This window comes from Mesoplodon mirus (assembly GCF_964341445.2).
Source record: "Mesoplodon mirus genome assembly, chromosome: 4".
Classification (NCBI taxonomy): Eukaryota; Metazoa; Chordata; class Mammalia; order Artiodactyla; family Ziphiidae; genus Mesoplodon; species Mesoplodon mirus.
The window spans coordinates 96,132,500-96,158,986 of NC_138979.1; the positions used below are offsets into that span (position 1 = coordinate 96,132,500).

The window sequence follows — 26,487 nt, forward strand, 5'->3', positions numbered from 1 at the left end:
CAATATCATGTAATACTCCAGTTATCTAGTAGCAGCAGTCCTTGTTTTCTTTGAGGTGATAGCCAAATTCCAAATTTCTATTCACTTAATGGAAATATGGCAATGTTGCATGTGGAAGAACTAAAAAATTTTGTAAGATCATTTTTTCTGTTCAACTGAACATTTTGTGAGATTTTTTTTTCAATTTGTCTATTATATCAGATTGTATTTCAGCTCTCTAAAGGCAGTATTTGAGACTTCTGGTAAAATTTTTTAAATGGATACATTTTACTAATCACAAGATCTTGGGGTACTATTTTCATGAATACTCATTTTGGGAATCAAAAAGATTTTTTAAAAAAACTAGATGAGAATGCTGAGGATTCACAGATGTTGCTATTTCTCCATGGATTTAACAAATCTTTGAATTTCTCCCTGGGCTTCTTGTATTTCGTCACCGATCATGCTCCCTTTGAAGTTAAGGAGGCCTGTAGGCTATAAGGAAATAGAGCAAGGGCCTCAAAACTTTTATGAAAAGGTACTTATGTTATTAAGTAATGTTCTAACTGAAGTCTGCTTTATTATGTATCAGAAACTGCCATCAATATTGGCTATGCCTGCAACATGCTAACTGATGACATGAATGATGTGTTCATCATAGCAGGGAACACAGCCGTGGAGGTCAGAGAAGAACTCAGGTAAGTGCGAAAGGAAGAGAGGGAGAGGGAGGGGAAAGGAAAATCTGATAGTTGAGAAAGAGGAAAATCCCCTTTGAAGAAGAACATTTCAAAAGTCTGCCTAATTATTTCCCCAGAACTTCAAAAAGTTCTGTCTTATAACAATTTTTGCTTGCTGGTGCTCGTTGGAGCTTCTCTAAACTCAGCCCACTTTGGGTCTGGCCAAATGGCTTAGAGGCCAACTGCTTTGCCGCTTTTGCTACAGTCTCAAGGGGCTAACACAGCCACCTCAGCAGAGCAGTGGGGCATGATGGGCTTCCTTCACGTGCCTCCGTCGTTTAACTTTTGTTCCTGAACTTTGAAAAGAAAGGAAGCCTTAACTGTCAGCACCCCACTTGATACTTACAGATGAAATCTCCCAACTTTTTTACATTGCCTTACTCACTGTAGAAAACGGCTATATCATGCTGGTTAGAAGCTATGACTGGGGACTGCATATGTATTTGCCAGATCAAAGTTGGGAAATCTCATGACATACTTGACATACTGACATAATTTTATTATTATTATTTCTATAAGTTTAACAAGAGAGTCCATACGGTCTATTGGGAAAATATTAACAATTTATTTAATAATTAATAGTAATTAAATATTTTACCTCAAGAAAATCTTTTTCTTTAAATGACTTTTTGTTTCGGGGGGAATTTAACTCTTGCTGAAGGAGGATAGATGTAAACAGATCAAGATTCTAGCGAGCCTATTTCTAAATGCTTTGAGATAGTGCCTGGGACCCTATGGTAAGCAGTAGACATGTATTGTCTTGTTTCATTCTCAAAGCAACCCAGTGGAAAGCGTTATCATTATCCTTGTTTTACAGATTAGGAAGTTGAGACACACATAGGGTAAATAATGTGCCCAAAGTTTCACAGCCAGTCAGTGGTTCAGCTGGGGTTGAATCTAGGCAGCCCCAGAGCCTGTGCACCCACTCACTTGTCATGTATCTCTCTAAACACACCTTGGGTGTATTCTTACTCTCTTTAAATAGCTAATATAAAAAATGCAGTCGTTGAGGCATATGGCTGCTTCCCTTGAGGTAAGACACCAGGTTAGCAACTAGAGCAGAATGGATTTCAGAGAGAGACAGCAGGTGTAAGAGGAAGAGTACAGACTCTGTGTTAACTGGAGCCAAGTTGGAATCTTGTCTTCGTGCTCCTGGCTGGCTAAGTGACTTTTGAGATGCTATTCAACCTCTCTTTGTTTGGTTTCCTCATTTGTAAAATGGGAAAACATACAAACACCTACCTTATAAATTATTTTATTTGGGGGATTAATATAAGACCATAAAGCTTTACGGCCATTCAGTGAGCATCCTTCTTGCCTTCCCTCCTCTCTTTCCACTTCCTCCCTTCCTCTTGCCCTCTTTCTTCAGCCATTGTTCTCAATCTTTCCACCAAAAAGGACTAATTTTTAAAAATATTTCCCCAATAGACCCTATGGAGTCTATTATTAAAATTATATAAATAATAATAATAAAATTATATCAGTCATAGTTAATTAGATTTCCTAATTTTTATTTGGCAAAGACACACATAATCTTCAGTCAAGCTTCTAACCAGTGTGATATAGCAGTTTTTTACACCAGGTTGATGTAAGATAGCTGAAAGGAAAATAAAACTTTAAACACTTAGGGAGTCTCTACGTTCTTATCATAGAAAATTCTACACTTTTCATTAACCTTCTTAAGATACTGAAAACAACATGCTGACTTTCATTACAAATTTTATGGATCCTCTTCCTCTGTTGACTACATCGAATAGCAATATTGCAGGTTGATGGAACAGCACACACAAAGGCATACAGTCGTGAAAGATATGTTATATTCCAGAAGCAACCTGGAGTGTACTACAGAGTTATGGGTGGGGATAATTTTTCAGAGATGAAATGGTGATAGATTGAATGATAAGCCAAAGTGAATATACTTTATCCTGAAGGTACTGGATGGATGGAGAGGACTTCTAAGCAGAAAAGAGACAAATCCAATTTTGCACTTTAGAAATAACACTCTAGTGGCAGGATAGATGGAGTATGTTTGATAGAAAAATGAATGGGATGGGCAGATGGATCAGGAAGCTGTTGGAATACTCAAGTTTAGGGATGATGAGGGTTGAACTAAGGCAGTGAGGCGGTAAGAATGGGCAAGGAAAAAATGGAATGAAATTGACAGCTGTTTCAGAGGTAGAATGGATAGGACTTGGAATTTGACTTGATGTGAAGAGACGTAGAAGGAGGCTCTGTCATTTCTAGCTTGTCTGACTTCACAGCCTGGAATACACTGAGCTGTGCAAGAACAGAAACTCATTAAATTTTCTAAAACTGAACTTGAACCCCTTTTCTGCCTGATGACAGAACAATTAAGTTAGGCACTTTTGGTAAGTTTAGTTCATGTCTAGGATGTGCAATTGCCTTACCTGTCACTGATCCTCAGCGTCTATCCTGTGGCATCTGGCACTTCCCATTTCTGTGTCCCTGTCTGGTCTCTGGTCTCTGGGTTGCTGGCTATCCCTCTTGGCTGACTTCCGCATCCTCCTGGGGAAACATGGAAGTTTAGGAGCTCTTCCTTACCTCTCTGTGTCTGAGACGTGCTCTCACATGGTTACCTCTCTTCCTGAAATCCCTTTCTTCTACTACCCTCCATGTCACCATGCTTCAGTGGCAACATGTCCATACTCAGATTCCCAAAAACTTATCTGAGAATTCCATTATCCACTCCCAGTCCAGGGTGTGGGTCAGCACCCAGGCTTCTTTTAGTGATTCACAAGCATCTAACCTCCTCTTCAAAGTCCCTCTCCTCTAGGCTGGATGGGAAATGGAGAAAAGGAGTCATTTTTTTCTAGTCTGTTGCTTAGGGCAACATTTTATGCCCTGATTCCTTTAAGGATTAGTTTTTTGACACTTGAAGAAACTTTTCTCTTCCCTCTCAAAAAGCCCAATTAGTGGAATTCCAGATTGCTGGAATTCAGGATGACAATGCTGCTATGAGTTCAGGAGTCCATTTTGGTACTCAGAAAACAAAATCTTGACTCTTTTGTTTTCTCTGTATTTAGCTCTTTCAGATCCCCCGAGGCAAGGTATGTTTCTGAGTAAACAGAGAGGGCCACCTGTGGTGGCCGTGGTAATTTCAAGGGGTGGGGAACCGAAGTTAATTCCTCAAGATTTTATCCAGCCACATGTGGTTGACTAAGTAGGTGACATAACTGTCATTACGTGGAAGGAATGTGGAGAAATATGAATTCCTATATACTATTGTTGGGAGTGTAAGTTGGTAGAAACTTTCTAGAGGGTGAACTAGCAATATATTTCAAAATTATATATGTGCACAGTTTTGACCCAATGATTCTTACTTCTAGGAATTGTCCTTAAGAAAAATAAATGGACAGATGTATGTGTGTGTGTACGTGTGTGTGTTTGTATACATACATACATATTGTGGCATCAATTATGATAATAGAAAATTAGAAATTGCTCAAATACCCAGCCACAGGGATTTTAAGTACTATGATATATACATGGAGTGAGATACTATGTAGTCTTAAAAGTGATTATGTGGTTTTTGACATTGGAAGATGTCCACAATATATTTAAGTGAAAAATGAGTTTATGAAATTTCATGCATAACATGATCCATTTTTTCAAAAAAGTATATAGGTATGTATGTATGTATACATATAAAACACTATACATCTATATCCATATCTATCTACCTACCTCCACATCAAGTTCTCGAGAACATATACATAGAGTTGTTCTCTCTTGGTGATACAATTATGGATCATGTTTGCTTTCTTCTTTATGGCTCTTTGTGTTATCTGAAGTTGTAATAGTGTCCATACAATACTTTTACAATTAGGAAAAAAGCCTAAAGATTATCTCCATTTTTTTTAGTGAGAAGAAAAAAATATTCAGAGGGAAAAAAATAAAGATTTTCCATCTAGACTAATTATTTCAGGACTCTTGAGGCCACCTTGTTTAACTTGCTGGCAAATAATGTTTATTTCAACTCAGATTTGGAGATTACCCCATTCTGAGACTCTATGACAGAGAGGCAATGAATGATAGAAAATTCTGTATGAGAAGAATCAATACATTTATAGTATGCATTTGCTTAATGTTAGGGGGAAAAAAAGAGCATCCAAGAAAAGTTATTACTGGAGGTGTTGCTCTCTATAATCCTAATCTTGGCTACTTATATCTAAAGCCATGGTTTTGGGGATGAAATATTGAAATCATAAATTTACACCACTCAGTTTTCTTGTGTTACACCTTTGAGTTCAGTGGGTTTGAGTTTTGCTTTTCCATGCAAAAACATTAAAAAGAAGTATCAGAAGAATAGGATCTAAGTGATAGTAACTATTGGGAGGAAATGACCTAAATGCTCATATTTAAACCTGTCAAATATGTTTCAATTATTTCATAAACATTGATATGTAATCTTCATGCATATCATGCATGCATACAGCTTGTTTCAAATTTAATGTCATGAAAATGTTTTAGACACATTGAGTCCTGGGTTAACTTTGCTTCCATAACTGCTTTAGTATTCAGGGCATGCCCAGAAATCTACAATTAAACCCTGTTATGCTTTCTCCAAAGATTACTGCATTGATTACATTTCTTCAGTACATATGTCTTCTGCCCAAAGAAAAGCAGACTGAGGATGTAATTTCGCTTGGGCTGACAAGCAAACCCATTACATGTTTCATTTTTGTTGCATTGATCACATGTTTTATTGTTAGGAAAATTAATTAAACCATGAAGTGATTCTACTGCTTCTGAGTAGTATCCTAGTGATATACCTAGGAACTGACATTTCCTCTTTAATCAACAAAATACATATTGCATTTTTTGCACACCTACTTGATGGAAAGTTATTGTTTGAATGAGCAGGGTTCATAAATACAAATGGCTCCAGGGCCAGGCAGGTAATATTAGTTGTGTGATCTGGGCTGTACAAGGCATTATGGAGTGTTTGGGGCTTTGGTGAAGGCGAGCAACATGTTGTCCGTAAATTCATACGGATTCTTTTTAAACATTATGCAGGCCAAACAAAATGCACCTTCTTCCTAATTCCCGATTTCCCTGGCAAAATGTTTTAGTAAGTTTAGTTTCTATCATAAATTGTAAAATTTTAGAGTACTCAGTAATATTGGAGACCTTCCAGTTCAGCCTGGTACAGCTGCCTGAGTTTTCATAATGGTATCAACCGGTGTGATTCACTGGTATCATTCCCCTAGATTCTAATAAAGATACTGCTTCAGGGGTTGAGTATCCTATAGGTCACACAGTTAATAAGGGATGAAACTCGGGCTTGACATCAAAATTTCATGTACTTTCTCTCTTTCTCTACTGTTGGCAGGGTACTCTTTTACCCTAACTGGTGCTCTAGCACTATGCCTTTTTCCCAACCTAGAGGCAGCCTGTGACTAACTATGTGTAAACCTTTTGGTGCAGTAGACAGAGCACTAGGAATCTGAAGACCTGGGTTCTCGCCTGGGTCTGTAACTGACTAATCAAGTGGCTAGAGGACAGATAGCTCAACTGCGGGCATATGAGATATCAGAGGCAGACCTCGGGCCTGAAGCCAGATCTCCGGGTTTCCAGCCCAATGCTCATATCAAAGTCAAAATTGTATTCGTCTAAACATGACGTCATGGTTTCAGTCTATTTTCTAACAGGTCGTTTTAAGGTTTGAATATAGAGCGCCTTAAGACTGACAAAATGACCCTTTCTCCTACCATCTCTTTTCTTTATAGATTGCATGTAAGCCAACGTGGGCCTAACTGTGCTTTGCTCTGTTTGTGGTGGCATGGGGCTGTGAATGCCAAGGTTGCCTCAACCGATAATACCTTTCTGTGTGCCAACATTGTAACAGCCTGCCCTTCATTGCAGAGCTTGGAAAAATCAGGCACTCTTCTGTTTTAGCATTTGTGACTTGTATTCTGTAGTAAAGCGCTGTGTATCATGCCTGCAAAAATGTATAATTCATATTCCACGAAGGGAGTTATGTGTCGCTTTTTCCCTCCTAATAAATTGTTTGGTGAGGACCAGCTGGTGTTTGAAGAGCTAAGTTCCAGGAAGAAAAAGAAATGACAGCTATAGAGCATGGGCAAAGGGCTGGCCTGTATGGAGGGAGTGCGGTGGGAATTTAAGCAGAGCCGGAAACACTGTCCCTTTTCTGCCCGGAAAAGGGTTCATGTGAGATGTTAGGAAGACAGTTTAGGGGAAAAAAATCCTAAGTAAATAGAATTTCAGCCAATACTTTCATGAACTTCACCCTTCTTTGGAATGTTTTCATTCTCTGGGGGAAAACAGAGTTTGAGTCATTTATACAGCAAGTGAGAACTTTACTGAAAAGGAAACTTCAGGAGATGTTTGCCCTTTGGTGCTTTCTGAGGACCTAATTTATGAGCTCTGCAACACTGTCAGAGAAATGTTCATTTTGGAGGAACTTGTCTCTCTTGCTTTCTTCATTAAATGGACTGTAAATTTTCATGAGTGTGAGGAGGATTCCCTGACATGATTATCTGATGCAAAAGCCCTGTATCTCCCACTTAAAACAATGATTTTTCATGTCTGTTCTCCCTCCCGCCCCCCTCCTTAACTCCCTAAACTTCACACATAGCACTCTGACTTTATAAATCTTTTTCTTTGATTCTGCAAACTGATTGCTAAAACGTATAATATCATCCCTGGAGCCAAGGGCGTGTAACCTTTGGGTTCTCTGGGTTCCTTAAATGCAGGATGTGATTTTGGTCCTGGACAGCAGAAGGAGATGTTGAGTCAGAAGATGTGTTTTTCTTTTTTTTAAAAACTTAACTTGTAAACAAATTAGTGTTACATTTTCAAGTAATTAGAAAGCTGAGGGCTAAAATGACTGTTTTTGTAATGTGAACATTCTCTTCTTTCAGAGGAGCCACAGCAAAAAACCATTTAAATAAATGCTCTTTACATAAGATGAGTCTTTGGGGAACCATTTCATTTTGCTGTAAGACAAAACATCCATTTTCTGGCCTGTCTCTCACTCCCCATTCTCTCCTGGGCACTTGTTTCGTATATGCTAGTTGTGGCCTAAAGTGTTGGTGGCTGGCTTTGGCGCTCAACTTCCGGAGCGCCGACTGTGTAGTTCCCTGGTTGTGATTGAAAGTTCTAGCAGTCATGTCAGCTTGCCCTATGTTACTTCAGAGCCTGTCATCCAAGGGGTTCGGAGAGGAAATTTTCCTTCCTTTAAAGGCATTGTCTTTCCATTTTGAAGAGAAGAATAAAATGCCACTTCTAACGGTGTTAAGTCACCGTACAATCTTCCTCTTAAGCAGCAAAGATGGTTGAGTTGTGGGCAGGGTTATTCTAGTGCTGATTAGATCTAGGACACTGGAGAGAGTTTCCATTTGGAACTACCCTCTACACTTTGGTGTCTGTAGTGTCTTTCCCAGAAGATTTATTCTATTGTTTCAGCTGATGAGTACAATTTCACTTAAAATATTCCATTATGTTATAATGACTATGCCAATTCAGTAAATGCCTTTATTTGTTTTTATCGTCAAATTTCTAAAAGATGTGCTTCTCAGAAGACTGCCGTTTTAAGTTGGATCATGTTACATTGTTCTACAAGTTGATTAATTTATTTTATATACAGAATTCCGTGGAATTCCTAGAAGATTTCATCAATTGTCTTTAGTCTTTCCCTTTCCACTGTTTAACAACATCAGGTGCCAGATCAGTGGTTCTTAAGTCCATGAAGCTCAGGTAACCTTATGTATCAAATTTATCAAGAGCCCATAGTTCAGGCAGAGCTCAAGATGATGATTTAGCTTTTAGGTAATTTAAAACGTTCGAGATGATTCTGTTTTCCTTATGTTTACCCTCCTACTTCCTGGAATTTGCAAATTTGCTATGGTGTCCCCATCGCAAAGAATTATCCAGCTAGCTTACTGAAACTGTATCTCACGCAGCAGTCTGTCTGAATAGTGATGAAATGAATTTACCTCTAGGCCAGTCTCTCCTTAGAGTTAATAGGTATGCTCTGTATACTTTGTTATGATTTGCCTTCCTCCCCTCTCCTTTAAGGAAAGCAAAGGAAAATTTGTTTGGACAAAACAGAAGTTTTTCCAATGGCCATGTAGTTTTTGAAAAAAAGCAGCCGCTGGAGTTGGACTCAGTTGTAGAAGAAACCGTAACAGGGGATTATGCCTTAATCATAAATGGCCACAGTTTGGTGAGTTTGCTTAAGGCTTTTTTGTTTCTTTTTCTCCACTCCAATAATCATTTCTTTTGTGCTGTCATAATGAAATCTTTTTTTGTGTATTCAAAACAAATGACACTACTAGAAATAGGGCATATGCACTGATTTCCTATTTGCAAAGGAAAGGGAAACTTCTAATATATATTTCATACATTATTGCTTGAACCACCACAGTGAAGGGGAGGATCTGAAGAGATACTGAATTCAGAGGATATCAATCTTGTCTAAATGACTACAGACCGTTTAGCAGTACTGTTTAAGTGCTTTTCTGAGGGAGAGTGTCACAGCTCCCTGTTGTTTAATTAAAATAATGCAACTGGACAGATGTATTGCAATTATTGCTCTTGCTAATGTTTGTGATTTGCAGAGCACAACCTGACCTTCATATAATTACCACACCAAATTATTGCCATTAAGATACCTCTAGTGGTCTTTCTAAATAGCAGCATTTTAGAGCGATGCCAAACAATTTGCTTTGATTAGGAAATCTGGTTCTTGTCGTAATAGAATAAACTTGCATTGTACTTTTAATGTAGTTCAGGTTCCAAATCTTGAACAAATATCAAAAGTTCTTCTGAGTTTCTAACTTAGAAAACAAAAGCTCTGATTGTACTCCAGTGAAATTATCATTTATATGCACAAAAAGCTAATCTCACATCTTTCCCTGGCTTTGATGATCATTTTTCACTTTTGGGAGTTTGGAAAATAAACGTATCTTCTTGTAGACAGTTTCTTAGAGGACAAAAGAAGTTGGAAATGAGTATATTGTATTTCCCCCCTTGTGATCAGCTGTCTGTTAGCTCTTAGTGCTTAGAGCGTTATCCAGCTGGATTCCAGACGTAATGATGTGTTGCCTTCTACACCATGGAAAGTTACAGAGCTCAGTTGCAGGCCAAGCTTAGTTGAAAGTTTGTCCAGATGACACGAACTTCTCCTTTGCACAAATGAGCAGCAACTGAAAATTCTAAGCCTGTCAGCTGGGCTTAGAGCTGGTGGTCTTCCAGCTGAATTGCCCAGGGACCAACCACAATAGGGAAAGGGTCCCTAATGACTTGTGCTTTGACTTTCCCTCAGGCTTAAAGAGGCCTTTGTGTGGGCAGTTAGAGTACTAAGGTGATAACACACATGATTCTCTCTCTGTCTCTAAATCTGTTGAAAGAAAGAGCTAAGATAGACACTCTTCAAGAACCCCCTCAGCTTCAAAGCCTGAAGCTTATGAAACCATGAAATGTCATTTTTAATTTAAGGAGAATTGACTGTGTTTCTGCTAGTATGGTCAGAAGTTTTTTTAAAAAAATCATGATTCCAATTTGCTCAAATCTTGATGCTTTGCGGAATGTAATTGGATCTTTCTTTCTCACAGTCTGTGTCTAGGTTTTTCACTTGTTGATAATAAAGAAAAAAGAAAAGAGAGAGATGGGAACCATTCTGAGCAAGACAGCAAGTTACACGCTTTCTCTTTCAGAGAGGATAATTATATTTGAGAAAGCTAACTCACAATTTCCCCTAAGAATTGTAGGCTTTGACACGAGAATTTTCTACATTAAAGTCATGTTTTTATACTCATTCACCCATCCTTCCATTCATCCCATTAACATTCATTAAGCATGTCCAGGTCACCGTGCTAGAGGCTGAGGATAAGGATGTGAAGAGAGCACAGTCCTTGTTTTAGGGATTGTCATCTGGTGAGAGCTAATCTCACAGTGGTATGACAAATACTACAAGGAGGAATGGACACAGTGCTTTTTTTGTGGTACGCGGGCCTCTCACTGTTGTGGCCTCTCCCGTTGCGGAGCACAGGCTCCAGACGTGCAGGCTCAGCGGCCATGGCTCATGGATCCAGCCGCTCCGTGGCATGTGGGATCTTCCCGGACTGGGGCACGAACCCATGTCCCCTGCATCGGCAGGCGGACTCTCAACCACTGTGCCACCAGGGAAGCCCGGACACAGTGCTTTGAGAGCATAGAGGCAAAACAGCACATTTAGTTCCTCATGGGAAAATCAGGGAAGACTTCCTGGAGGAAGTGATGTTTTCAGGTAGCAGAGACAGCAAGTGCAAAGGCACAGAGGCAAGAAAGAACCTGCCAAATTATGGAAACAAGCAACTTGGCCTGACAGGAGTAAAGGGTAAACCTGAAGGTGGTGGTAGAAGACAGACTCAAAAGGAATATAGGGGCCAGAGTGTGAATGGGCTGTGAACATCTTGCTAAAGATTCATTCAAAGATAATGATGACTCAAAGTTTAGGTGGATTCCTGTTTTCTCTTAATGTGTTTATTAAATAATGTAGAGATGTTTTCTAGAAAAAAATTGTACTTAATTACAAAGGATTATGTTCTCTTTTTCAGTCCTTCTTTGGTATGTCTAAAGGCTCTGATGTATTTGGAGAAGTGCAAGGGTGTAAATGGTTGGGGAACCCTGTCTGAGACACAGGTTGCATGCCACCCTTTGCACAGGCCTCTCTTGACTTCAGTCGCTATGTTCTTCAAGGGCTAATCTCCAGGTCATCTGCTTCTCATTTGCTCTCACATTAACAACCACAACAACAAACACTAAATATATAAAACAACAATGCAAAGGAAACAAAAATGTCATCATGTAGAACAGACAAATCATCATTTTGTAGTTCATTCTAAACTTGGTGAGGTGATGGATTGGTTCTGGCCTTTGCTTTTCCTTATTTTAGTGGATTCCGGACCTTTTCCGGCATTCAACTGTATCTCTCCAACGCAGCACGATAATGCATCAAGGAAGAAACACAGGGCACTGCGTCTTTTACTTTTATGGTAAAATTCCTTGGCACTAAGTAGGAGTTCAATACTCTTTTCTTTTGTTGTTTGTGTGGCCCTGAGTCAACAGTGACTTGTTGAAGTGAATTAAACTGTTTAGAAATCAGCTGAGAAACAAGAAATCTGCTTCCCAAATGACATCTCTCATTTATTATTTCTCGTTCTATTGTGGATTAAAAAAAAAAAATAACGTAGGCCCATGCTCTAGAAAGTGATGTCAAGAACGATCTTCTAGAACTTGCCTGCATGTGTAAGACTGTGGTTTGCTGCCGAGTCACCCCTCTCCAGAAAGCTCAAGTAGTAGAGCTGGTGAAGAAGCACAGAAATGCTGTCACTTTGGCCATAGGCGATGGAGCCAATGACGTCAGCATGATCAAAAGTAAGGGGACATTTGCTCAATGGGGCGTGCTGCAGACCTGGAGCTCCCAGGTCCAGCACTTGGCAATATATAATGGAGATTGCATTGCAATTTAATTTTCCCAGTGTTTCTGAAATGAATACTTTTATGGCTCAATTCATCCACCATTATTAGCATTCATTAAAAAAAACCTTTAATTAAATCATTTATGTATTGGTCACTGTTTGGAGAAATAAGTAGCTATGGTGTAGAGGAATGAACCTTATATACACAGTCCCAACACTAAGGTTTAGTCCCAGCTTTGCCACTTACAAATTGTAAAACTTTGTTCAAGTTACTGAACTTTCTGAGTCAATTTTCTCTTTTGAAAAACTAGGATAAATACCTATCATGAGTGTTTCATGAGATAATGTATGGGAAAATTATAAATGCTGTGGGTTTCTGTGAATAAATAATAACATACAAGAAGAGTGATAGGGGAATTCCCTGGCGGTCCAGTGGTTAGGACTTGGCGCTTCCACTGCTGGGGGCCCGGGTTTGATCCCTGATCGGGGAATTAAGATCCTGCAAGCCAAGTGGTGTGGCCAAAAATAAAAAAAATAAATTAAAAAAAGAGGAGTGATAGGTTCCCCAAAGAGGTTGTGTCTTTGTTTGGGGAGTGAAACTGTCCCTCTTCTCCTTTGTAGGTGCTCACATTGGTGTCGGCATCAGCGGCCAGGAAGGACTGCAGGCAGTCCTAGCCAGCGACTACGCATTTGCACAGTTTAGATACCTCCAAAGGCTTCTCCTTGTTCATGGAAGGTGGTCCTATTTCCGAATGTGCAAATTCCTATGCTATTTCTTCTATAAGAATTTTGCATTCACACTTGTGCATTTCTGGTTTGGTTTCTTCTGTGGTTTCTCAGCCCAGGTTGGTAAAAAAGTTTCTTTCTTTTATATGATCCCCTGGATTGTAGATGACTGTTCTTCATGGCTATTTACTAATCAATAGAGATCATTTTTATATATTTAATATAAATGACAGTGTGACAAATTATGTAATGGATAGTTGACTTGAGCTTTGAACCTAAGAAGAATATATATTTAGCTAGAGTTTTATTTTTTGCTTATTTACATAGTAACTAATGACGACTCCTTCCTGTGCATTTTAAAGTTTTTATTGAAATTTTGGGTATGGTGACAGGTAAGCTTGATGTAGAGTTTTAATTCAGAATCTGAGAAACACTAATAAGAAAAGTTGAGGCATATCTGTTGGAAAGGTGATCACTCACCCAACACACTGAAGGTAAATATTTTAAATCGGGAAGGAATTGCTACCCTGACCTCAAGGCTGTTTGACAGCAATTCATCAGCTAAAAATTGATCCATAGGTTATGTTGGTAGCAAGGAAGAAAAATTAGCAAATTTGTAAATTAGGATTCTATTTTTATATCTACTTTTACACATTTTAAAGGTTACATAACCCCATATCTTGGATATCAGGAAAATTTTGACCCTGCGTATCAACTGTGAAATGTAAGACTTACAGCATTTAAATATATTTATGAATAAAAAATGGCATCAATATTTTAAACAACAGCAACAAAAGAAAAAGGTTGTCCTTGAGAATGAAATGGTAACCATAACTATCATTAGAGATTTCTTCAATTGTTCTTCCTTCCTCTTGTTTTTTTTTTTTTTTAACATCTTTATTGGAGTATAATTGCTTTACAATGGTGTGTTAGTTTCTGCTTTATAACAAAGTAAATCAGTTATACATATACATATGTTCCCATATCTCTGCCCTCTTCCATCTCCCTCCCTCCCACCTTCCCTATCCCACCCCTCTAGGTGGTCAAAAACCACCTAGCTGATCTCCCTGTGCTATGCGGCTGCTTCCCACTAGCTATCTATTTTACGTTGGGTAGTGTATATATGTCCATGCCACTCTCTCACTTTGACTTTGTCACAGCTTACCCTTCCCCCTCCCCATATCCTCAAGATCATTCTCTAGTAGGTCTGTGTCTTTATTCCTGTCTTACCCCTAGGTTCTTCATGACCTTTTTTTTTCCTTAGATTCCATATATATGTGTTACCATACGGTATTTGTTTTTCTCTTTCTGACTTACTTCACTCTGTATGACACACTCTAGGTCCATCCACCTCACTACAAATATCTCAATTTCATTTCTTCTTATGGCTGAGTAATATTCCATTGTATATATTTGGCACATCTTCTTTATCCATTCATCCGATGATGGACACTTAGGTTGCTACCATTTCCTGGCTATTGTAAATAGAGCTGCAATGGACATTTTGGTACATGACTCTTTTTGAATTATGGTTTTCTCAGGGTATATGCCCAGTAGTGGGATTGCTGGGTCTTATGGTAGTTGTATTTGTAGTTTTTAAAGGAACCTCCATACTGTTCTCCATAGTGGTTGTATCAGTTTACATTCCCACCAACAGTGCAAGAGGGTTCCCTTTCCTGTACACCCTCTCCAGCATTTATTGTTTCTAGATTTTTTGATGATGGCCATTGTGACTGGTGTGAGATGATATCTCATCGTAGTTTTTATTTGCATTTCTCTAATGATTAATGATGTTGGGCATTCTTTCATGTGTTTGTTGGCAATCTGTATATCTTCTTTGGAGAAATGTCTATTTAGATCTTCTACCCATTTTTGGATTGGATTGTTTGTTTTTTTGTTATTGAGCTGCATGAGCTGCTTGTAAATCTTGGAGATTAATCCTTTGTCAGTCGCTTCATTTGCAGATATTCTGAGGGTTGTCTTTTGGTCTTGTTTATGGTTTCCTTTGCTGTGCAAAAGCTTTGAAGTTTCATTAGGTCCCATTTGTTTATTTTTGTTTTTATTTTGTTTTCTCTAGGAGGTGGGTCAAAAAGGATCTTGCTGTGATTTATGTCATAGAGTGTTCTGCCTATGTTTTCCTCTAAGAGTTTGATAGTGTCTGGCCTTACATTTAGGTCTTTAATACATTTTGAGTTTATTTTTGTGTGTGGTGTTAGGGAGGGTTCTAATGTCATACTTTTACATGTACCTGTCCAGTTTTCCCAGCACCATTTATTGAAGAGGCTGTCTTTTCTCCACTGTATATTCTTGCCTCCTTTATCAAAGATAAGGTGACCATATGTGCATGGGTTTATCTCTGGGATTTCTATCCTGTTCCATTGATCTGTATTTCCGTTTTTGTGCCAGTACCATACTGTCTTGATTACTGTAGCTTTGTAGTATAGTCTGAAGTCAGGGAGCCTGATTCCTCCAGCTCCATTTCTCGTTCTCAAGATTGCTTTGGCTATTCGGGATCTTTTGTGTTTCATACAAATTGTGAAATTTTTTGTTCTAGTTCTGTGAAAAATACCAGTGGTAGTTTGATAGGGATTGCATTGAATCTGTAGATTGCTTTGGGTAGTAGAGTCATTTTCACAATGTTGATTCTTCCAATCCAGGAACATGGTATATCTCTCCATCTATTTCTATCATTTTTAATTTCTTTCATCGGTGTCTTATAATTTTCTGCATAAAGGTCTTTTGTCTCCTTAGGTAGGTTTATTCCTAGATATTTTATTCTTTTTGTTGCAATGGTAAATGGGAGTGTTTTCTTAATTTCACTTTCAGATTTCTCATCATTAGTGTATAGGAATGCCAGAGATTTCTGTGCATTAATTTTGTATCCTGCTACTTTACCAAATTCATTGATTAGCTCTAGTAGTTTTCTGGTAGCATCTTTAGGATTCTTTTATGTAGAGTATCATGTCATCTGCAAGCAGTGACAGCTTTACTTCTTCTTTTCCAATTTGGATTCCTTTTTTTTTCTTCTCTGATTGCTGTGGCTAGAACTTCCAAAACTATGTTGAATAATTTTGGGGAGAGTGGGCAACCTTGTCTTGTTCCTGATCTTAGTGGAAATGGTTTCAGTTTTTCACCATTGAGGATGTAGTTGCCTGTGGGTTTGTCATATATGGCCTTTATTATGTTGAGGAAGGTTCCCTCTATGCCTACTTTCTGCAGGGATTTTATCATACATGGGTGTTGAAATTTGTCGAAAGCCTTCTCTGCATCTATTGCGATGATCATATGGTTTTTCTCTTTCAATTTGTTAATATGGTGTTTCAGGTTGATTGCTTTGCATATATTGAAGAATCCTTGCATTCCTGGAATAAACCCCACTTGATCATGGTGTATGATCCTTTTAATGTTGGATTCTGTTTGCTAGTGGACTCACACCAGTGCTGTCGGATTCTGTTTGCTAGTATTTGGTTGGGGATTTTTGCATCTATATTCAACAGTGATATTGGTCTGTAATTTTCTTTTTTTGTAGTATCTTTGTCTAGTTTTGGTATCAGGGTGATGGTGGCTTCTTAGAATGAGTTTGGGAGTGTTCCTCCCTCTGCTACATTTTGGAGGAGTTTGAGAAGGATAGGTGTTAGCTCTTCTCTAAATGTTTGATAGAATTCACCTGTGAAGCCATCTGGTCCTGGGCTTTTGTTTGTTGGAAGATATTTAATCACAGTTTCAATTTCAGTGCTTGTGACTGGTCTGTTCATATTTTCTATTTCTTCCTGGTTCAGTCTCTGAAGGTTGCTCTTTTCTAAGAATTTGTCCATTTCTTCTAGGTTGTCCATTTTATTGGCATAGAGTTGCTTGTAGTAATCTCTCATGATCCTTCGTATTTCTGCAGTGTCAGTTGTTACTTCTCCTTTTTCATTTCTAATTCTATTGATTTGAGTCTTCGCCCTTTTTTTTTCTTGAGGAGTCTGGCTAATGATTTATCAATTTTGTTTATCTTCTCAATGAACCAGCTTTTAGTTTTATTGATCTTTGCTATTGTTTCCTTCATTTCTTTTTCATTTATTTTTGATCTGATCTTTATGATTTCTTTCCTTCTGCTAACTTTGGGGTTTTTTTGTTCTTCTTTCTCTAATTGCTTTAGGTGCAAGGTTAGTTGTTTATTTGAGATGTTACCTGTTTCACAAGGTAGGATCGTATTGCTATAAACTACCCTCTTACAACTGCTTTTGCTGCATCCCATTGGTTTTGGGTCGTCGTGTCTCCATTGTCGTTTGTTTCTAGGTATTTTTTGATTTCCTCTTTGATTTCTTCAGTGATCACTTGGTTATTAAATAGTGTATTGTTTAGCCTCCATGTGTTTGTATTTTTTACAGATCTTTTCCTGTAATTGATATCTAGTCTCATAGTATTGTGGTCAGAAAAGATACTTGATACGATTTCAATTTTCTTAAATTTACCGAGGCTTGCTTTGTGACCCAAGATATGATCTATCCTGGAGAATGTTCCATGAGCACTTGAGAAAAATGTGTATTCTGCTGTTTTTGGATGGAATGTCCTATAAATATCAATTAAGTCCATCTTGTTTAATGTATCATTTAAAGCTGTGTTTCCTTATTTATTTTCATTTTGGATGATCTGTCCATTGGTGAAAGTGGGGTGTTAAAGTCCCCTACTATGAGTGTGTTACTGTCGATTTCTCCTTTTATGTCTGTTAGTATTTGCCTTATGTATTGAGGTGCTCCTATGTTGGCTTCATAAACATATACAATTGTTATATCTTCTTCTTGGATCGATCCCTTGATCATTATGTAGTGTCCTTCTTTGTCTCTTGTAATAGTCTTTATTTTAAAGTCTATTTTGTCTGATATGAGAATTACTACTCCATCTTTCTTTTGGTTTCCATTTGCATGTAATATCTTTTTCCATCCCCTCACTTTCAGTCTGTATGTGTCCCTAGGTCTGAAGTGGTACTCTTGTAGACAGCATATATATGGGTCTTGTTTGTGTATCCATTCCGCCAGTCTGTGTCTTTTGGTGGGAGCATTTAATCCATTTACATTTAAGGTAATTATCGATATGTATGTTCCTATTCCCATTTTCTTAATTGTTTTGGGTTTGTTATTGTAGGTCTTTTCCTTCTGTTGTGTTTCTTGCCTAGAGAAGTTCCTTTAGCATTTGTGGTAAAGCTGGTTTGGTGGTGCTGAACATTCTCAACTTTTGCTTGTCTGTAAATGTTTTAATTTCTCCATCAAATCTGAATGAGATCCTTGCTGGGTAGAGTAATGTTGGTTGTAGGTTTTTCTCCTTCATCACTTTAAATATGTCCTGCCACTCCCTTCTCGCTTTCAGAGTTTCTGCTGAAAGATCAGCTGTTAACCTTATTGGGATTCCCTTGTGTGTTATTTGTTGTTTTTCCCTTGCTGCTTTTAATATGTTTTCTTTGTATTTAATTTTTGATAGTTTCATTAATATGTTTCTTGGCGTGTTTCTCCTTGGATTTATCCTGTATGGGACTCTCTGTGCTTCCTGGGCTTGATTAACTATTTCTTTTCCCATATTAGGGAAGTTTTCAACTATAATCTCTTCAAATATTTTCTCAGTCCCTTTCTTTTTCTCTTCTTCTTCTGGGACCCCTATAATTTGAATGTTGGTGCATTTAATGTTGTCCCAGAGGTCTCTGAGATGGTCCTCCGTTCTTTTCATTGTTTTTTCTTTATTCTGCTCTGCAATAGTTATTTCCACTATTTTATCCTCCAGGTCACTTATCCGTTTTTCTGCCTCAGTTATTCTGCTATTGATCCCTTCTAGAGTATTTTTAATTTCATTTATTGTGTTGTTCATCATTGATTGTTTCCTCTTTAGTTCTTCTGGGTCCTTGTTAAATGTTTCCTGCATTTTCTCTTTTCTATTTCCAAGATTTTGGGTCATGTTTACTATCATTATTCTGAATTGTTTTTCAGGTAGACTGCCTATTTCCTCTTCATTTCTTATGTCTGGTGGGTTTTTACCTTGTTCCTCCATCTGCTGTGTGTTTTTCTGTCTTCTCATTTTGCTTATCTTACTGTGTTTGGGGTCTCCTTTTTGAAGCCTGCAGGTTCGTAGTTCCCGTTGTTTTTGGTGTCTGTCCCCAGTGGCTAAGGTTGGTTCAGTGGGTTGTTTAGGCTTCCTGGTGGAGGGGACTAGTGCCTATGTTCTGGTGGATCAGGCTGGATCTTGCCTTTCTGGTGGGCAGGTCCACGTCTGGTGGTGTGTTTTGGGGTGTCTGTGGCCTTATTATGATTTTAGGCAGCCTCTCTGCTAATGGGTGGGGTTGTGTTCCTGTCTTGCTAGTTGTTTGACATAGGGTGTCCAGCACTGTAGCTTACTTGTCGTTGAGTGAAGCTGGGTCTTGGTGTTGAGATGGAGATCACTGGAAGATTTTCATCTTTTGATATTATGTGGAGCTGGGAGGTCTCTTGTGGACTAGTGTCCTGAAGTTGGCTCTCCCACCTCAGAGGCACAGCACTGACTCCTGGGTGGAGCATCCAGAGCCTTTCATCCAAACGGCTCTGAATAAAAGGGAGGAAAAAATAGAAAGAACAAAAGAAAGAGGATAAAATAAAATAAAGTAAGATTAAATAAAATAAAGTTATTAAAATAAAAAATAATTATGAAGAAAAAAATTTTTTTAAGTAAAAAACAAAAAAAAAACGGACAGACAGAACCCTAGGACAAATGGTGAAAGCAGAGCTATACAGACAAAATCTCACACCAAAGCATACACATACACACTCACAAAAAGAGGAAAAGGGGAAAAAATAATCTATCTTGCTCCCAAAGTCCGCCTCCTCAATTTGGGATGATTCGTTGTCTATTTAGGTATTCCAGAGATGCAGGGTACATCAAGTTGATTGTGGAGATTTAATCCGCTGCTCCTGAGGCTGCTGGGAGAAATTTCCCTTTCTTTTCTTTGTTCGCGCAGCTCCCGGTGTTCAGCTTTGGATTTGGCCCCGCCTCTGTGTGTAGGTCGCCCTGAGGGCGTCTGTTCTTCGCTCAGACAGGACGGGGTTAAAGGAGCAGCTGATTCAGAGGCTCTGGCTTACTCAGGCCGGGGGGAGGGGGGAGTACGGATGCGGGGCGGAGCCTGTGGCGGCAGAGGCCGGCATGACGTTGCACCAGCCTGAGGCGTGCTTTGCGTTCTCCCGGGGAAGTTGTTCGTGGATCCCGGGACCCTGGCGGTGGCAGGCTGCACAGGCTCCTGGGACGGGAGGTGTGGATAGTGACCTGTCCTTGCACACAGGCTTCTTGGTGGCAGCAGCAGCAGCCTTAGCGTCTCATGCCTGTCTCTGGGGTCTGCGCTGATAGCCGCGGCTCGCACCCGTCTCTGGAGGTCCTTTAAGCAGCGCTCTTAATCCCCTCTCCTCGTGCACCAGGAAACAAAGAGGGAAGAAAAAGTCTCTTGCCTCTTCGGCAGGTCCAGACTTTTCCCTGGACTTCCTCCCGGCTAGCCGTGGTGCCCTAATCCCTTCAGGCTGTGTTCATGCAACCAAGCTCAGTCCTCTCCCTGGGATCCGACCTCCGAAGCCGGAGCCTCAGCTCCCAGCCCCGCCCGCCCCGGCCGGTGAGCAGACAAGCCTCTCGGACTGGTGAGTGCTGGTCGGCACCGATCCTCCACGCGGGAATCTCTCCGCTTTGCCCTCTGCACCCGTTTCTGCGCTCTCCTCCGTGGCCCCGAAGCTCCCCGCCACCCGCAGTCTCCACCCGCGAAGGGGCTTCCTAGTGTGTGGAAACCTTTCCTACTTCACAGCTCCTTCCCACTGGTGCAGGTCCCGTCCCTATCCTTTTGTCTCTGTTTATTCTTTTTTCTTTTGCCCTACCCGGGTACGTGGGGAGTTTCTTGCCTTTTGGGAGGTCTGAGGTCTTCTGCCAGCATTCAGTAGGTGTTCTGTAGGAGTTGTTCCACGTGTAGATGTATTTCTGATGTATCTGTGGGGAGGAACGTGATCGCGTCTTACTCTTCTGCCATCTTCCTCAACTCCTCTTTCCTCTTGTTTTAGTTACTGGTTTCAATGATATACATGCAGCTAATTTTTTCAATTATTTTATTCCAGAAAAATTGAGTATGAATTAAATCTTGGCATTTTATGTTATCTTAAATGTGCCAAGGGAGATTAGCAAATCCTTTTTGTAATGAAAATAGGTTTTGTACATTTTCCCCTTTTTCTGAGAAGTTGAGATTTCCTAAAGGCACATCCATACCCATTTCTAATTTTCTCTTTTAAGAATAACATTCCCCAAACTAAAAGCAAATTCTGTTGATATTTTTGGTAATATCTAGACAGTTGAAGTAAAGCATAGTCTTGATTTTAGTTTCTCAGAAATAAAAGTTTTCTTAGCGCCGCTTCAGAGAAGGCACTGGGGTGGGGATATTTACCTGCTCACGGTTCCACCTTACTCCAGCAAAGACAAGCATGGGAATGTGGCCTGTGCTCTCCTAGGCTTTTTCTCCACATGAGAATGCAGCAAGGCTATTTGCTAAGTGGTGTTTTTGAGCGATCCAGTTTTCATATTATAAAAGTTTGGGGCTTTTGAAAGATCACAAAACACAGAAGAGATGCCTTAACCCTTATTAAGAGCTCTTAGGACGCAGAGGAGTAGTTAGTGGTTTGAATGGGTAGACAGACACACCAAGCTTAGATAGGCAAGTTTACTGCCAAAGTTGTCTTTGTTAAAACTATGAAGTTGAAATGAATGTTCAGTGACTTCTAATCTCTACATTTAGGTGATTTTCTGCTCTGCTTTCAGGATCTGATAAAACTGGTCAGAGTCAAATGTTAAGCAACTAGATTTTTAATCTTCTCAACAGTATTTTCAGTTTAAAAGAGAACAGCAAGGGAGAACAATGATTGCTCGAAAGACATGAGTATCTGATATAAACTCAGCTATAAGACACACCACCTGGCTGTAATTAGGTTTCTTAAATGTTTGATTTAATTGAGCATGTGTCTTTTCTGAGTTCTTCTTTGTTTTATTATTTATTATTATTATTTTATTATTTACACTGAAAACTACTTAATCGCACAATCTTCATTTGAATCCATTGTCAGTCCTAAACGGGCTTCTGTGTTCTTCCTGATGCTAGTGAGTTGAGCTGGACCAGTGGTTCTCAAGCTTTAATGTGCATGGGAATCACCTGAAAGGCTTCTGAAGCACAGCTCCCCGGGCCCCACCTGACTTTCTGATTCAGCAGGTCTGAGGTAGAGCTCCCAAATTTGCATTTTTAACAAGTTCCATGTGGATGCTGATGTTGCAGGTGGGGTACCATACTTTGAAACCATGGGGCTGGCCAATATAGAAGAAAATCTGAAGGTATCCTTTTTGAACCCAGAGCCTGGAGTGAAATCCAATCTGATGACTTTTCATTTTGTCCACTCTGGACTCTACTCATCTTTTCTGAGGCAGAGGGGCCAGTTAAGCAAACAGCTTTTCCCCCCAAAAGAATTGTTCCAGAGGGCTTAGAATCTTCTTATCAACCCTACCAAAGCCATGGCCCCTGAGGCTTATACATGCACTAAGACAAGGTCAGGAGAAAAATGGGTCTCTGTTTCAGGGGAGAGGATTTCTTTTCCCAATTCACCCAGTCTCTTATGATTTTATCTAGCTTAACCCTGAGCTTCTCAAGGAAAGGAAGCACATCTGAGTCATCCATACAGCCTATAGTCTTGAACGGCGCCTGGCATATAGAAGGCATATAGTCATTTCAGTGTTGTTGGTTGTTTAGTCTAGAGCCCTTTCCTGTGCTTGCTTGAGGTAGATCCAGCAAGGAGAGTCCTTCTAATATGCGTCCAGTCACTCCTGCAGGTGCCACTTACTCTACCTGCACCAAGGGCCATCTCTACACACTTTGCATCTGGTCTCTGTAAATGTGTGCAGCCTGACCAGCACTGTGGGCTCAGTGTCTTAAGATCTTAGTGTGATTATGGCATTGATTCCAGAAAGTAGAAAGATGTCTTTTTGCAGTGGTGTTAATATTAACATATGATGGCTAATTGGACCACAAGTAATACATTTCTTATTTATAGCTTCATTCTAGGAAAGACATAGAGTGGATTTTCCCTGGTTTATTTTTCTTTGCCTAGGTCTTTGCTGATTTAAATAAGGCAATAATCCTCTTTAAGGAGGGGGAGGAGTCACCACATAAGACCAATTGGGCTACTGAGTAGAAATCTTGGACTGCTACCCATTTTGCCCTAATTTTTATGATGATATAATCAAATTGAGACTTAGATTTATACTTACTGGACAGTATCCCTGAATCCTACTATTTAAGGCTTTCATTCATTCAGTGAATATTTACTAAGCCCTTGTATGTGTCAGACTGTGATGCCTGCTGGAACTTACATCTCAGGTACGGAAAGGGATGTCTAAGAGGTGTATTCTTTGTGGACATGGCAAAATGTGATCTCACAAATTTTATTAGCTGTCCACATCGTGGAGAATTGAAGGTTTTATTTCCAGGATTTTCAGAAAAGTAGATAGGCTTGTCAGGAGAGTGGCAAGTAGTAATTGGTTATGGTCTGTTGGAGAAGAAAAGGCAGCAAGTCAATGACAGTGCCCATGTAATGGCATAAACGTTTTGATGTCATCTGCTAGGTGGAATCATGATATTTGTTGATACCAACAGGTAGGGACAAAAGCAAATTGCAAGTATAGCTAACACTTAGAGAGCACTTACTATGTGCCAGGCATTGTTTAAATGTTTTGACTGTATTAGCTCAATACTTATAATAACCATATGAAGTAGATTTTTTAATTGTGGTCTATGTCAGTTTTGAAAAAATAATTTAAAAATATTTTTAATTGTGGTAAAAAACATAAACATAAAATTTACTGTCTTAACCGTTTTTAAGTGTACAGTTCAGCAGTATTAAGTACATTCACATTGTTGTACAACAGATCTCCAGAATTTTTTCATCCTGTAAAACTGAAACTCTATATCCATTGAAAAACAGCTCCGCATTTCCCTCTCTCTCCAGCCTGTAGAAATCACCATTCTACTTTCTATTTGTTTGAGTTTGGATAATTTAACATGACTTATGTTCTAGTTTACTGATTCTTTCTTCTACTTGATTGAGTCTGTTGTTGATGCTCTTTATTGCTTTCTTCTCTCATTGTATTCTTCAGCTGTAAGATTTCTATTTGTTTGTTTTGATGATTTCTACTTCTTTGTTGAACTTCTCATTTTGTTTATGCATTGTTTTCTTAATTTTAGTTGCCCGTGTGTTCTTATAGTTCACTGAAATTCTTTAAGAGGATTATTCTGAATTCCTTGTCAGATAGTTCATAGATCTCCTGCAGCTTGGGGTACTTGATGGGTCAGCTGGCAGCATCTGTGGGCAGTGGGGTTTGCTGTCAGGGTCTCTAGTTGGGTGAAGTCACTGCCTGTGCTCTGAGGTCAGGGGGCTGCTGCTGGCTGGGCTCTGTGATTGCTCATGGTAGATGACATTTCAGGCTGTGCTTCCTGACCAGATGGTGCTCACGGCTGGATTCTTTGTTTATGCAGGACCATAGGCAGGGCTTTAAGGTTGGATGGGACCTCAAGCTGTGCTCTGTGATAAGGTGGGACCAAAGGGTGTGTCCCAAAGTTGGACTGCGTCCCTGTCTGGGCTTCCGCACCAGATGGGACCCACAGACTATGCTCCATGATTGGGTGGACTCACTGGCTGAGATCCCTGACGGGGCTGGGCTATAGGCAGCATTTAGCAATTGGGCAGTTCTGTATGCTTGGCTTTGCTTCAGGGTGGGGCTGTAGACTGGGTTTCTTGACTGGGTGGTACCATAGGCTGGGCTTTGAGGCTACCCAGGGTCACTGTTCTGACTCCCTGGTCGTATGAGACCAGAGGCTATACTTAAGAGTTGGGTAGACCTTCTGGCCTGGGGCTCTGTATAAGCAGGGCTGTAGCATGGAGGGCTTCCTGGCTACCTGGGTTCACTGGCCAGGCTTCCCGGTTGGGTAGGACTGGGGGCTATACTCAGTAGGTTGTGAATTTTCTTCTCTGCCTAGGTGGGGCCACAGAACAGTCTCCACAGCAAATATAGCTTGTTGACTGGTTACCCATATCAGGCAGAACTGCCTGGACCAAACAAAGTCCCTGGCCAGAAGGGGCTACTGGCTCAGCTCTGCAGATGGGCAGAGCCCCTGCCTGGCATCTCTGCTTCAGTACTGCTGAGTACTGATTGCTGTAAGCCCTGTCCCCCACCACCCTTATCTGTCTCTATCTGATCCACTTTGGGTTCTCTTTCTCCAGTGGAGAAACCATAGGCCCAGAGGGGCCCTTTTGGTGCAGTTCTGTACCGGCCTGGGGGAGGGGTGACACAGGGTATAGTTGCTCCTCCTTCCCTTCTAATGTGATGCTTCTCAGTCTCTGTGATCCAACAGGGCGCTTCAGCTTCAGCCCCCAGTTCTGGGATTTTCACAGTGGTGTCTTGTCTGTGGATAGTTGCTAGGTAGTCTTCTTGTGAGGGGGACTGAAGCTGGGAATGACCTATGCTGCCATCTTGATGACATCACTCCTGAAGTCTCTTTTTTTCCAGAGAGCATTTGTGTGTCATCTGCCAGTTCCCTGGGGATACTACCTACCTGAGATCTTTCTCTCTGTTCCAGGATTTTTTTGAATTTGGGCTGTAAACACTGGTGAATACCATTTGAGAGTCAAGTTTTCAGGAGAAATTTTTTTGTCTCTCCCTTTAGCTAGTTCCAAGGTTGACACAGGCAAGTTTCCTTGCAGTCCCTTTCTGCATAAAGATTTGTTTCTCCTTTACGCTCACACTAAAGATTTAGCCCTTTGCTGCCTTAGCGTTATGAGAATGTTAGATTCTCCATTTGGTCTAATCTGGGCATCAATAATGGTGTCTCTTAGAATAAATAGTGTCTCAGGGTCAATGATATTTGGTATTATTACCCAAACTCATGTGACATGGAACCTTGTTTTCCCCAAGCAACATGCATAAAGTCCTACAGAGCTCTACAGTACCACACAGAACCCACTTAGGGAAATTCTGAAATAGACGTCTCTGACAGTTTCAAAACTATTTATCCTAGTTTCAATGTTTTGAGGCAGTAAAATGTACAAAGGACAAAATGATGCTAAGAATATTATTCCCAGAAGAATAGGCTATTTATGTTCCTCTCTTTCAAAAACTTCCATTTTCTTAATTAAATCTAGTCCAGGGATAAATTAGTCCTGTTTTATATGCTAAAGGAATCAGGGGGGGTGGGGGGAGGTTTTCATTTAAACTTCTGTAAAATCTTTTTCACTATCCTCAAAGTTTTTTCCTTATTATAAAGATAATTTTATATGAATATATATTGACTTTTATATATCTGAGAACATACTCTTTGCTTTTTTCTTATTAAAAAATCACATTTTGAGAAATCCCTCTTGTTTTACATTCTTCAAAAATGTTATTTTTCTTAATGACATTCTGAAATATGAATTTATTACAAATTGTTTATTCTGATTTTATAAACATTACAATTTTTGTCATTTTAAATTGCATAGTTTATCCCTTGCGTATAGCCATGAGTCACACAACATTGTATTGCTGGTAGTAATGCT

The 26,487-nt window shown here is 39.7% G+C and overlaps 1 protein-coding gene across 5 annotated transcripts in view; it reads left to right on the top strand.

Annotated features, from left to right (window-relative positions):
• The window catches only part of ATP8B4 (ATPase phospholipid transporting 8B4 (putative)), a 257,802-nt gene that overhangs the window by 197,516 nt on the left and 33,799 nt on the right, over positions 1 to 26,487 (top strand). For 4 of the 5 annotated variants that reach the window (XM_082616903.1, XM_082616904.1, XM_082616905.1 and 1 more), the window contains 4 exons: positions 572 to 677; positions 8,778 to 8,925; positions 11,936 to 12,119; positions 12,785 to 13,008. In XM_082616903.1, coding sequence (XP_082473029.1) covers positions 572 to 677; positions 8,778 to 8,925; positions 11,936 to 12,119; positions 12,785 to 13,008 — 662 coding nt within the window. The remainder of the gene's footprint in view (positions 1 to 571; positions 678 to 8,777; positions 8,926 to 11,935; positions 12,120 to 12,784; positions 13,009 to 26,487) is intronic. The other variant, XM_082616906.1, reaches the window with a different exon arrangement.